A 14884-nucleotide genomic window follows, 5' to 3' on the forward strand; every position below is an offset into this window, starting at 1 on the left:
GGAATGTCTATCTGTGTTTCATTGACTATGCAAAGGCATTTGACTGTGTAGATCATAACAAACTGTGGCTGACTCTGAGAAGAAGAAGTGAGATATAGTGAATCTTAAATATGCTGTGAAAAATAAGGAAACATATTATAAGCCACGAATCAAACCATCGGAAAATGGCAAAAATAGGTAAAAATTCAATAGACCCTTATCCATTCTTTAGAAATAACTAAAAATTGATAACATCAAACTTCCAGAGAAAACTTAGCAAAAACCTAGGGAGAGGCAGAACTTTGTCAGAAATAAAACAAAAACATGACGCCTTCTTTAAAAGACTAAAGCTTTTTATTATTAAAAGCTAATTTAAAATGCCCTGAATGGAAAACATGATTCACAACTCACATATTTACACAGAATTTTTATGCAGGATATACGAAGCACTCTTACAACTCAGTTATAAGACAAACATTCAGTTTTTTAAGATGAAAAGTGACTGGTAAAGATTTTTCTTAAAAGAAGATATAAACATGGCCTATAAATTCATGAAAAGGTGCTTGGCCGTAGTCATTGTTCTTGTTGTTGTGTGCCCCAGAGTCAGAATCAACCCACAGATGACCTTCCAGCAGGTTTTCAGAGGCGGTAAATCCCATGGGAGGGGATTGCCCATCCTTCATCCAAGGAACACCTGGTTGATTTGAACCATTTACATTTGGAATTGCAGCACAAATACTTCTAGGCTTTCAGAGCTCCTTGACATTAGTCATCAGGAGGATGTAATTAAGATCATAAAGAAACACCATTACACAGCTCTTTGAATGACTGAAATGAAAGACTGACAGCTGAGTAACTGGAAACTATATAGAAAAATGGAAACTCATACAGATTATAGAAATATAAAATTATAAAATCATTTTGGGGAAAAAAAAATCTTTGACAGTTTCTTCTAAATACGTATCCATCCTGTAAACTATCCGTTCTACTCCTAGGTATTCATCCCCTAAAATTAAAAATCTGACCATACAAGGTCTTATACATGGATGGTCTTAAAGGCTTTGTCCACAATTGTCTAAAATTAGAATGTAATTGTCTAGTATTTATCAGATGGTGAGTTGATAAATAAATCATAGTATAGTGTACTCACACAATAGAATGACACTTTGCAATAAAAACAAATGGACCATCAATGAACCAGGACATGGGTGAATCAGAACAGAATACAGCATGAAGGAATCCCAAATCATTTTTGAGACAGAAAGTGTGTGTATGAATCAAGTACTAACTCTCTGGTAAAGTGACAGAACAAAGATCATTGGTTACCTGTGGCAGCAGATGATGGCAGCAGGTGCTTGGGAAGGGGTGAAGTAAAAGGAGTTTGAGGGTGATGGGAATATTCTGTATCTTGACTTGACTGTTGTGGTGAAGACCCCGGATGAGATGGATTGATACAGTAACTGTGGAAATGGGGTTAGATGTGTAGGAATTAGTGAGACTGGCTCAGGATAGGGCAAGCTTCAGAGCTGAGGTCCATAGGGTTGCTATGGGTTGCAGGCGACAAGATGGCACATAACAACAACAACATTCTATATTTAAATCTCTATACAAAAATATTCAATAAGATAAAACCTCTACATTGTACATTTTTATGAAAACATAAAATATATTTTTGTGCAAATTGTAACTTTAATAAAGTTGATTAGTATAATATGGATTATCAATCTGCCTCTAGAGATCATTTTCAAATTAATTACCCCTTAAAACTTTGAATCTGTTGAGAAGGACATGTTTCTTTACTTAATTGGAATTTTTTTTCAACTGAATTAATTTCCCAAATAAGTACATTCTACATGGAGTGTTTTTAATGAATGATCTTCTCTTTGGTCCTTAACATTCATTTAGTCCTAATCAAAAGCCCACTTAAAAAATTTAGAATACATTAGAAATGTCAGAAATAATTTATTTTAATTAGAAGTTACAAAAATGAACTAACTTATACTTTTTACTTTTTGCATTCATTTTGTTTCTTTTTGTGCTGTCCCTTAAAGGGAGTTTCGGACCTTGGTAATTGAGATGGTGATGGCGACCGATATGTCCTGTCACTTCCAGCAGATCAAAGCGATGAAGACTGCTCTGCAGCAGCCAGAAGCGTGAGTGGACCTCTTGCATCCTCTGTACCTCTAGATGCCTGACCTAGTCCTTGCCCCTGTCATCGGATTTTTAAACAGCATTTCCTTGAATATGACTTTATGGTGTGGAGTTATAATATGGTCAGAGGAGAAAGTAGGGTAATTAACCATATCAAAGTTAGGTATATATCATCAGGATCAGTAAGGGTTCACCCTAATTAGAATATAAAATCTTTTCCATTGGGAAGCAGACTTTGCAGAAGTCTCGTCAGTGCAAAATAAGCAAATAAAAATAGATTGCTGACTCTTCTGACTCTCTTTGGTTGGCGTAGAAATGATTTGAGGCAGAGATGTCCAGTGCCATACCCAAGAAGCTCAAGTTGCTGACTACACCCATGATACGATAAAATGGTGTCTTTGTTCAGCCAGAGTGGGGTTTCAGATGAGACAATGAGAAGAAATTTTTAAAGTTGACTGTTACTTGTTTTCCTTACTGAGATTCTGAAGAGTTTGACTATCTCATATTGGCTCCTTTGGGTTCACAGTATTGAAAAGCCAAAAGCCTTATCCCTGATGCTGCACACAGCAGATATTAGCCATCCAGCGAAAGCCTGGGACCTCCATCATCGCTGGACAATGTCACTTCTGGAAGAGTTCTTTAGACAGGTAACTTACCACCCTAAGAATCCTTTTACATAAACATCTATCTTTTCTAATGACTTGACAAAGTGGTGGACATGTTGAGTCTGCCCTGTGAGATTAATTTGTTAATTTTTAACTCATGTCTCAATTACAATTCATTGGATTGTGGTGTTGTTTGTTTTGTTTTGTTTTTTCCCAGCAGATAATCCCGTATTATAAAACTCCAAAGCCAGGTGTGACAGTTTGGAATCAAGTTATCTACAGAAACTATTGTTCCAATTATCTTTACATTTTATACATTCTAAAGCTCAGAATTGTGTTTCCTACAAGAATAGCCATGACATCCAGTGAATGTACCCCAAACCAGGTCCACTGCTGTCAAGCTGATTGAGACTTGTTGCAACTTTCTATTGCGTTTCCAATACTATAGATCTTTATGTGAGGACAATGCCCATCTTTTCTGAGGTGCATCTGGTTCTTCTGAACCACTGGCCAACATATAATACACCACACAGCTCAAGCTCCTTCCAGTAAGTATGCATGACATTGAAAAGCACACAAAGCTACAGAAGGATCAAGGCATGCAAAGCACCAAGACAGAGATGTCTCCTACTAAGACACACACATTCCCTTCATCTCAACAGAAGGTGCCATTTGAATGTCTATTTTGGAGTATGAGATCCTACACTTGAAGGAGAAAGAATATATTGATTGTGAAATTAAATTTTTAAACATTTTTTATTAATTCAATAAGGAAGTTCACAATGTGTATTCAGAGGCCTCTAAGATTATATACAACATTATTTACTAATCCTGCCTTTAACTTTATCTCATAAACTAGCTGGTTACTGTCCTTCTCTGGTTACTCAGATTATTGGAAACTGATTACTCTGTGATTCTGGTTTAAATGGAGAAACTTTGAGTGGTATCTGTCTATTTTACACTCCTACTTATCTTAAAACTGTGAACAAAATCAGATAATGAAGTATAACTACAGGTAACTACTTATAAAAGACCAGAAAACCCTTGGTTGGAGTTTTTACCTCATCTGGTTGTGATCTGGGAGTACAAATCACACCTTGGGTTTTTTTATATTCTTATCTGTAATATTTGGAGGGAGAAAGGTCTTGGGAGAAAGTTGGACCATGTACATTCTTAAGGCTCTTCCAGAATTAAATGACCTGTGTCTCCTTCCCTAGTCTGTGGGTGAACACATGAACTCCTAACCATCTTATGGACATGCCGTAAGTCAGCATGCATGCCTTTCCCTTTGCTGGAATTTGGTCTCAGAGTAGTTCTCAAAGGAGCTTCAAGGAGCTTTCAGTACTAGAGATATCCAGGTTTTACTGTGTTATATATACAAGGATGACTGAAAATTCATCCTTAATCAAGGAATTATTTAAGGTCATTTTCCAAGCAGCTATTTTCTCTAATAGTAGTAAGAAGATTTTTGCAAAATCTCCATTTCCCCCTCATTATATACTTTGCTTGCTATTCCTTCTGGTGGCCTAATGTTAAGAAGCAGTACTGCAATCCTTAAAACTTTCAGTTCTAATCCACCAGCTACTTCATGGGAGAAGAGTGGACAATCTCCCCCTGTTTAACAGTCTCTGAAAACCTGCTGGTTTTTTTTTTCTGTTTCAGCTTGATGATACACAACAACATAGCTATGTTTAGTCTGTGACCAAATAATGAATTTAAAATACTTCAGTTATTCATGTATATAGATAGATAGATAGATAGATATGCATACACACACACTTACACACTTAAATTATTCTTTTATATATATAATTATTAAGGAGTGACTGTAAGAAATTTCTTAAATATTTGAATTTTTCTCCTGTAAAGGAAATCTTATTTTGAATACACATATGCTCAAACTGAATAAAAACTTGCCACAGGCAGTATAAAAATCAGCCATATTGAATTTCTTTCCTTTTGGGAAATGAATGTTAACTCACTGCTCTGTAACTATTTTCCAGTAATTATAATTCAGTAAATTATCTTTATTGATACTATTTTAACCCACATGCTATGAACCTTAGTGAGTAACCTGTGTAAGAAAAATGTTTCCTCACTACTTAACTAGAGATTTTAAATTTTATAGCTCAAACAAGAAAGCTCAGTTGGGCTACAGAAACTTCTTTAAAATTGCATTTGGAAATTTGGATTATATTTCAAAGTAAAAGCATAACCCTCAGAGCTGATTCTCTTGATCCACTTTTCATTATAAACAGTCCCCACAAACACTCCCGTTCTGTGTGTTTCTAGTGGTGCTGGGAGAATGGACCTGAGTAACCCAATTAAGAGTTTGTGTCTTGGATTCTAGTGTGTCCACAGCTGGAAAGGGGAGTGGACCACCAGTTGAAGTAGACAGCTTGAGTAAAAACTCGAACTTCTCACTCCAGTGTTGACTCTGGACTGCAAGACTTCTTGCTTTCCTTCTTTTCCATGAATGACTTCCTCCTGTGCATCAAGGCTCTTTTCCCCACAGCCTGTGCCTTCGCAGTCTGTGGAGTAATTGGGCCACAGAGGGGATTTGGCCTCTTCCTATCTTTTACTCAGATGCTCAGGACCTATGATGATTACTTATTGTGTAATATAAATGAAAATGAAGACCAGCAGGCTGCACAGCCCCTCATTAAATAAACTTTGGGTGGTTCATTTCTTAATTGACTGTGACATCTTGTTTTTCTAGGGTGACAGAGAAGCAGAGTTGGGGCTGCCTTTTTCTCCTCTGTGTGATCGAAAATCAACAATGGTCGCTCAGTCACAAGTAGGTGTGTATTTGCCAACACTGTGAATGAAGGGGGAATAAAAACAACAGAGGAAGATGTCTGTAAGTGTAAGCTCAGTTATTCATAATGGTGCTTTGGCTTGGGCGTGACTCCATTCCCCCGTGCTGTGCTCATAGCATTGGCTGGGGAGGCTGATGAGGCCACGGTCCTCATTCTTCTCCTTGGCATGTGTCTGGCGCATGTAAAGCTTAGACACTGACACTCTGATGTCTCCATCATTGCTGCCAAAAGAAAATGGGACCTCCAGTTTACAAGCAGAGGACAAGTGTCATTGGCAGAAAGCCCATTCTGCTTCACCCCATTCTGCATTCAGGATTGAAATTCACTGTCAGATCTCTCCACACCCAGCTGTTCTACTTCCAATAGCCCTGTTTCTGGAACAGGCCCATTTCCTACTTCCAGGAATGACTCCTTTAAATGTATTCTTTCCTTTGCTATTTCTCCCTTAATTTATTTTCTTTCTTTCTCTCTACTCCTTTTTATAATCCCCACTTATTGACATTGTTTTTATGTACCATCAAGTTGGAACTGACTCACGGCTGACCCTCCAGTGGGTTTCCAAAGACAGTTAATTACATGGAGGAGACTGCCCATCTTTCTCCTGCCGAGCAACTGGTGGGTTCCAACTGTGTGCCTTTGGTTTGGCAGCACAACTCCTTAACCACCAAGCCACCAGGACTCCCACTTTTTTGTCCTTTAGAAAGAATAACTTTTGCACTGCAAAAGTATTGGGAAAATATTAAAAAGTATTTATTAGATAAATAGATTACACTCCTACATTCTTAGATATGGAAGAGGGTATATGTGTCATACATAAATGAAATGTCATCAGCAATCTCCTTAACAGAAGCTAAAGTCATTGTTGTTGTTGTTGTTAAGTGCCGTTGAGTTGCAGGCGACTCATAGCAACCCTGTGAAGGAGAGTCCTTCATGCTAAAGTCATTAAAAAAGAAAATAAATTCAGTACTGATTTATTGATTTTTAAATTTAGTTTGAACTTCTTTTTCCTAATAATATAATAAGGTTCTGTTAGTTAATGGGCACAATATAATAGAAATTATAAAAACAAAGAGAGACTAGTGCTTGTTTTCAAGAGAATCAAACTATCCATGGGTAGTGGCAAAAGCATCATGAAAACAAAATCTGTTACAGTGGTACAATAATATGGTAAAATTTTATACTTGGTAGAATAGGACATAGAACAGATGGTATGGACTGTTAGATGGAAAGAGTCCAGAATGATATGTTTAAGGGTAATCTTTGAGTTGAGTTCTAAGGCAGAATTAGGCACTGTTTAAGAAAGATTATCTTGTAGGGGTGGTCAGAAAGATCTTTGGTCTTTCAGGAAAGAGAAATAGAACATATGAAATGGGACATTTAGAACCAGCCATCATGGTCAGTGAACTGCAGTTTTATATGGCAACAACAGTGGATGAGTTCCTGAGTGCAGTAAAGGAGTATGTTTGTAGCAAAAGTCAGGCCCATGTTTTATAATTTTTAAGAATAGCATGTGCTGATACTTTGCCAAGATAACAAACAGGTCTATCCTGAAGAAGGTGAAACCAGCTTGCTCTCTGGAGGAAAGGATTTTGAAGCTTCACCTCACATACATGGCCAGGAATGACCAATCCTTAGAGAAGGATACGATGCTTGGAAAAGTGGAGGGACAATGCAGGAGACAAAATCCCTGGATGAGATGGGTTGACATAGAAACTGGGGCACTGGGCGTGGGGAGCGTGTAGGTGTGTCAGAGACAGTGAGACTGGCTCAGGATAGGGCAGAGTTCAGAGCTATTGTACATAGGGTCATTATGAGTCGCAGGTGTCTCGATGGCACATAACATATGTTCATGTAGGAAATAAGGCATGACTAAAGGATTTAGGTTATGTTGAAAATTTATAAAACAATGTGCTTTGTTTTCTGGTGGTCTAGTTGTAAAAGGTTATGCTGCTAACCCAAATGCACATAGTTCAATCTCACCAGCTGTTTTGCAGCAAAAACATAGGCAGTCTCCTCCTGTGCAATTTACTGTCTCTGAAAGCCCATAATGTGTGGGTTCCATGACACACAACAACAACCACCTTTGTTCTTGTAAATAGATTTTTGTTGAAACACCATTAAGCACAGGCATTCTCCTATCTCCTATTGCCTGTAGCTGTTTTCTGCTCCAATAAAGTGTTGTTGTTGTTGTTACGTGCCATCAAGTCGTTTGCGACGCTTAACAACGGTTACAATCAAAGAGCATGTGGCCTACAAAGTCTACAGTATTTGCGTTATGGTCCTTTACAGAACAAGTTTACTAGTCTGTGTTTTAGAAAGATTTCTTTGCCAATATTGTGGAATGTTAGAGAATTTTGAGTTTGAGTTTGTCTGTATTTCAATGAAGAAATGTTGATGAGTGCTGGGAAATATAGTGGCTTAAAAGATAGTAAGGATTTGATAAGGAAAAAGCAGGAACTTGCTTTTTATCTTGGCCTTCTACACAGCTCATATCACATAGATTATAACACAGTGGAGGTTTAACAATATTTTTAAAAGTGATTTATGCTATTATCTACTCAAAAGTATGTTGTACTTTTTCATGTTGGTGCTGAGTGGAAATTAACCCATAGCTGACCCTCCAGTGAGTTTTCAGAGACAGTAGTAAATCACACAGAGAGGAATTTCCCATCTTTTGTGGAGCAGCTATTGGAGTCAAACCATCTATCTTTCTTTGGAAGTACAGTTCTTTGCCATTTGAGCCACCAGATCTCTTTAGGAAAGTTGTGTTAGAGAAATATAATGAACTCATGATAGTCAAAGCAAGAAATATATTAAGTCAATAAAATCCATTTTTTCCTCTCTTATGTACTCTGGAGTTCCTATGTGAATGATGGATAAAATTTTTAATTAATAGTTTATTTTCTAGAGAATTTTTAAATTTAAAGAATAATTGATCAACAAGTATAGGGAGTTTCCATTTACTCCTTTCCTCACTACAGTTTTCCTTGTAATTAGCAAACTTTCCTTGTGTAGTGTATTTGTTATAAGTGAACAACATAGTTATTAATGAAAGTCTGTTATTTACATTAAATGGGGGGGTGTGATGTTATACAGTCCTGTGGGTTTTGAACACTACATCATGTCATGTATATGCCCTTCTAGTATCCTATCAAAAATGATACTAAAAATGCCTGCTTCAGATGAACTTTAAAAGAAAAACTGTTCCGTTTCCTTGAGAAATTAGAGGGAACCCCAAGTTAATCTTCAGTTCTTCTCAACCGTTGTGTTTCTCTCTAGGCTTCATTGATTTCATTGTGGAACCTACCTTCACTGTGCTCACTGACATGACTGAGAAGATTGTGAACCCAGTCATTGAGGATACCTCCCAACCTGGTGGGACAGGTCAGAGACGTTCAAGGTCAGTGGACAAGGGTACGGTTGACCTGCCTATGAAGTTAGATTAGTCTTCTGGCAGGTTGTGGTATTTCATAGTGAGGTTATGCTTGATCACTTATTTTATAAGAAAGATCTATCTGCCTCCTTCCTTTTCTCAGAGAAATTGAAATCATACCAATTAGTACACTTTAGGGGTGGTGGCCTAGTGGTTAGAAGCTGCATTGGAATCCCAGAATCACGAAGTTGGAATCCACCAGTTGCTCTGTGGAAGAAGGATGGGCAGTCTCCTCCCATGCAATTTACTGCTTCTGGCAACCCATTATAGGGTCAGCTGTGGGTCAGTTCCAAGGAACACAACAACAATGGATGGCTTAGTATTCTCAATACAGATTATACCTAAATTTTAAGAAGACAAAACCCCTCAGCACTGGGCTAATGGACAGCTCTGTGATAGATGGAGAAAAGATTGAAATTGTCAACAATCAATTTCATCATACTTGGATCCATAATTAACACACTTTGAATTTTTGTTCTTATTTTTAGGTGCCATTGAGTATAATTATTAATGACCCTATCAACAATATAGTTGAATCCTGCCATACCCTGTGCCATCCTCATCGTCTCTGAGACACTTGCTGCAGTCACCCTGTCAATCCATCTCTCTGAGGGTCTTCCTCTCTTTCTCTGACTCTCCACTTTTCTAAACATAATATCTCTTTCCAAGGAATAGCCTTTTCTAGCAATATTCCCAGATTACCCCTGGACCCTTGGTACAAGCAGTCAAGAAGTCAAAAGAAGTGTTGCATTGGGAAAGTCTGCTCACAGGGACCTCTCCAAACTACTAAGCAGTAGTGATGTTACTTTAGACACTAAGGTCCACTTGATTCAGACTGTGGGGGTTTTATGATCACTTGCTGTGCATCTGAGAGCTGGACAATGAATAAAGTTTGCAAAAGAAGAATTAATGCCTTTGAGTTTTGGTATTGGGGAAGAGTTCTGAATATCCCGTGGACTGAAAAGAATGAACAGATCGATCTTGGAGAGGACACAGCCAGAGTGCTTGCTGCTTGGAGGCAAGCATGATGAAGCTTCATCTCACTTACTTTGGGCATGTTGTTAGGTAGTGCTATTCTGTGGAAATGGACATCATACTTGGAAAGGTGGAGGGTCAGCGAAAGATAGGAAGGCCCTCACTGAGATGGTTTTACACAGTGATAGCAGCTATGGGCCCAAGTATATCAGAGATGGTGAGAATGGCACCTGATAGGAAAGACTTCAGATCTATTGTTCATTCATAGGGTCACAGTGAGTTGCACTGACTTGACGGTTCCTAACAACATCAATGAAGTGGATTGACACAGTGACCACAAATGAGCTTGAGCATGGTAGAGATGAAGATGATGATGGTGTGGGACAGAACGAGGTTCCAATCTGTTATTTATAGTGTCACTGAGTCATAGTCAACTCGATGGCACCTAGTAACAATAACACACGATGGGCTGCCCAAGGGACCATTTCCAAAGTTCATCTGGGCAGACGTTTGATACTGGCAACCCCTATATCCTTTGTTAGTTAGCTTTGCTCACGGCAGCATCAGCAGCACTTGTACCTGCAGTACCAAGGCTGTCCTAGACTCCTTCCAACTTTCCGAAAGACAGTGTCGTTGATCAGAATTATCCCAGGAATTAGAACTGACTTCCAATTCTGTGTTCAGAAAGAGAATGAAGTAGATTTTTAAAAAGGAAAGTTTTAAATCACATTCTGCCAGCACATCCCTAGACTGAGTGTAGATTTGCAATTAAGTACATACTGACCGTGGTGTCAGAATGCTGAGGTTAAAGATTATAACCTCAGCACTTATTAGTTGTGCAGCCTGGGGCAAGTTGCTTTGATCTCCCCAGCTGAGAAAATGGAAATTGTAATACTCAGAGGCTTCTGGGAGAATTAAATGAATTATTCAATATGTGTAAAACATTCAGAATAAAGTCTAACCCAGAGAAAGTACAAACAACTTTAAAGCAAATACTTAGTCTTTATTAGCAGTACAGCCCTTATTTCTGGGAGTCTTTGGTCAAAAGGTTAGAATTTCAAGTCCATCCCAAGGTACTTCAGAAGAGAAAAGTGTAGCAACCTACTTTCCAAAAAGTCAGCCCAGCAGAGCACAGTTCTGACACACACGGATCAAAACGTATCAGAATCTACTGAATAACCACTGATTTATCTTGAGATTTTGTTAATGTATAAATAAAGGTGACTGAATGAACAGGCAGAGGAGAAGGAATAAATAGAGGGTAAAGCAAGAGAAACTTGGGCAAGGGGACACTCTGCCCCTAGGATTCTTAAGGAGGGTTGATAACAAAGAGAACAGAAGCCCTCCCTAAGACCCTCAGGGCTTCAGTTGGGACTTGGAACATACTCTACTTCTCTAGGCAGCATTCATTGTAGATAGTGGATTTACATTTATACCAATCACTGTTTGGGCCGCCTGAAAACATATAATAACATTTGCAGAGTTGCCCATGTCTGAAGCTTGAAACAATTGTCATATCACAAAAGGCCTATTTCATGACATGGTCCCCCCCAATCTTCAATCTGTTCTTCTCTGTTTTCTCATGGCCTGGGGATACCAGAATGGACAGGGGTTCTGGGAACTGTGGAAGGAAGAGGATTGAGTCGCTGGGTAAATTGGAAAGGAAATCCTAAAGGAAGCAAGCAGGTGAACTGTGTACTAAGCAGAGTCTAAGTTCAAATTTATTCATCTCATATATCATGGTAGGGCATTCTAGTCACAATTCAAAAAAGAAGAGACCAGTTAATAGGGAAAATATATGAGAAATATAAAAAATCATGAAGTAGAAATATTCCTTTTGCTTTGTTTTTACTGCTGTTAAAGATATAAAATATCCTGTCTGTCACATCTGGAAATACAGTAATTACCAATATCAGGACAAAGGAATTTCACTGCAAAAACTTCATGAATGCTAAGCCACTGTCTCTCGGACCTATTCATATTCTTTGGCATATATTTCCCAAATACTAACATTCTTCTGTGGTGTGTTTTTCTTCCTCCAGTTTGAACAGTATCAGCTCATCAGATGCGAAGCGGTCAGGTGTCAAGAGCGCTGGGTCAGAAGGAAGTGCCCCGATCAACAATTCTGTCCTCTCTGTCGAATATAAGAGTTTTAAAACCACTTGGACTGAGGTGGTGCACATCAACCGGGAAAGATGGAGAGCCAAGGTTCCTAAAGGTAACATGCTATTGGAGAATCCTTTGGCATACCTGTCCAAACCCACAGACGATAAGGGATTATCATCCCTGGTTTTCAGATGTTACAAATGAAACACAGTAATCCAAGGTGCAGATTGAATTGCTGAACACAGAGATCACCGTCCAACATTTAGATGTTAAATCAGGGCAAAACTCTAGCTTCCTCACCCCACACCCTTGGTGCTATGTGACTCAACTCCTTTTCTCAATACGTAGGGTCTATGGGGAATCTTCATTCCTCCTTTTACCTGCTGGACGCTTAACCAGGAGCCATTGTGTTGGCATATAAGAAACTTTACTTTCTTTGTGTATAGATTTTTATCTTTGTCACATGTTCAATTTTTAGCTTCATTTCATGTTCACAGTTTACTTTTAGTTATCACTCAGAGTATAAAAACTAATCTTCTAAGTCAGAGATAATGTGTAGGTAAACAACCTCTCATAAGCAAACATCTTTCTGATCCAGACCAGAAAAGTCTTTGCCCTTTGCACTGTAAAGCGAAGAAGATTGATCATTATGTGTTTCTTGGAAGCTGAGATTCATTTATTCTTACAAGCATTTGTATTTGTTGAATATGTTCTACATTGAGTGTCTGGCAAAGGAACAAAGGAGTCTGTCTTGGAGTAAGTGCAACCAGGAGGCTCCTGAGAGGCGAGGAGGAAGAAACTGTCTCACATACTTCTGTCATGGTATCAGGAGGAGCCTGTAATTGGAAAAATATACCATGCTGGGGTAAAGAATCAGCAAAAAGAGGAAGATCGTCAAGGAGGCAGACTGGCAGAGTGAGCACAACGGTGGCTTGGGCATGGCAGAGAAGGTGATGCAGGGTAAGGCAGGGCTCCATCTGTTCGTAGTGTCACTGTGCGTCGTAGTTGACTTGACAGCACCGAATGATATCAACTATTTGATTTTCATGTATTACTGTGGTTATACTATGGTTGGGCAGAGAGGCAGGATGGACACAAGTAACAAGAGGAGATGAGGGGAATAGAGCTGCGATGTATAATTCCAAAAGGTTCAAGGACATCTGGACCCTCAGAGATGGGAACTAATGCCCTCAGGCTTTACAGGAGGCAGGAGCCTTCAGCGGAAGTCATCGCTGCTGACACTTATCACATGCCAACTGCTTTGGCAACTGCTGTGTCCTATGTTAGGCCACAGAGATGAGTAACAGACACCCTCCTCTCAAAGTTTACTGTCTTATGCAGGAAGTGGACGGCAGTGGATATTAATATAGAATTTCTTTTAAAGGAAAAATGTTGAGTTTGATCAGGCTCTACATTCTTTGTACTTGTCAGCTTGCGTCCACTAGCCCTTGGCTGGCAAGGAGTGTTTTGCCCCAAATTTGCTACTTTTGCAAATGAGAAGAATGGAGAGGACCAGGAGGAGCAGGTTCTGTCTGTGCTGGTCTGCAACACTCAGGATGCTGGTCGGCTTTTACATATGGGAGGGAGGGGCTGCCCTGTTGGGATTATTCCAGGGCAAACCAATGTGACTAGCCCATGAAATCCCATCCGAATGGCTGTTAATTCTAACTGGGGCAAAGGGCTTATATTTACGGTATTTAGGGCCAAAATGGACCCTTATCATCTACAGACAGAAGTTGTGCCTTGAGCTGTGCAGGGAGTCAGTGCTTCTCCCATATTTAAGTGTACTTTCTGACAGTCCATTCAAATGTTGAAACATTTAAATTCTCCCAGTTGGCAGGCATTGCAAGGAATGATGGCAGCTACTGCATCATCTCAAAAGAAGCACTCTCTTATAATTAATTGCACTCATTACAATTCAAAATCCAATTCCTAGCAATGCTGTTCAACTTAAAGAGGTACTTCAAAATAATTTGTTTGCAATTATCTGGCTTGCTAAATTTACATTCTAAAACTCACTACTTAGGGAAGCAGGAGAGGGCTTATTTTCCAGGGAAAAACTAGCCCTTTAAAAAGGACAGGTAAATGAACTGCTAATAATGTGCAAATGCATTAGGTATGCTGATAAAGCTATGTTTGAGCTACTATGAAAGCATATAAAAGGACTTATCTCCAACCCTTCTTGAGAGTTTTGAGTAGGGATTGTGTAGTTAGAATTCAAAGGACTGAATCCTGAAACTGTCGTTAGAAATAGGGAACCAGGAGAAAGGGTATAGGCAGAAGCCCAGTTATGTTTTGAGAGTATATGGATTGGTTATCAATACACATTTCAGTTACCGGAAAAAGAGAGCGTGGAATTCCTACTTGGACTGTGTTCCTGGGCAGATTTGGATGGGTTCACCGAGGCTTCATTTTGAAAGTGATTACACATATCACAGAGTTGATGTGCAAACGGAAATAACAAAAACATGCAAAGCTCTGAGAACAGAGTGATCATGTGGTTAGTACCCAAGAGGTGGTAGCTGTTATTTAAATAAAAAGGAAAGGCTAGAAATTGGAATACATCAGTAAATGGGGGAATAGATAAAGACACCGAAAGATTATAGACAGAATGATTAGTGGAAATCGGAATTTCAGACAGGAAGTGTGGAAAGTCAATTCCACTGTGGATCATGAAATTAATGCGTTAGAATAAAATGTGTATGCATGGTGGAATGAACACTTAATTTGTTTTGGACTTTTATTCAAACTATAATTTTATAAAAACATTTAACAAGAGTAGAAATAGGTTAAAAATATCAGTGTCTTTCAAACTA

At 38.8% G+C, this 14884-nt stretch overlaps 1 protein-coding gene across 3 annotated transcripts in view; it reads left to right on the plus strand.

The window, feature by feature from the left end:
• The window catches only part of PDE1C (phosphodiesterase 1C, calmodulin-dependent 70kDa), a 718015-nt gene that overhangs the window by 607592 nt on the left and 95539 nt on the right, over positions 1–14884 (plus strand). For all 3 annotated transcript variants that reach the window (XM_006887612.1, XM_006887614.1, XM_006887613.1), the window contains 5 exons: positions 2031–2132; positions 2657–2777; positions 5455–5536; positions 8834–8954; positions 12005–12180. In XM_006887612.1, the coding sequence (XP_006887674.1) occupies positions 2031–2132; positions 2657–2777; positions 5455–5536; positions 8834–8954; positions 12005–12180 (602 nt within the window). The remainder of the gene's footprint in view (positions 1–2030; positions 2133–2656; positions 2778–5454; positions 5537–8833; positions 8955–12004; positions 12181–14884) is intronic.

This window comes from Elephantulus edwardii, unplaced genomic scaffold, assembly GCF_000299155.1.
Source record: "Elephantulus edwardii isolate Elephantulus edwardi_28Jun2011 unplaced genomic scaffold, EleEdw1.0 scaffold00059, whole genome shotgun sequence".
NCBI classification, from domain to species: domain Eukaryota; kingdom Metazoa; phylum Chordata; class Mammalia; order Macroscelidea; family Macroscelididae; genus Elephantulus; species Elephantulus edwardii.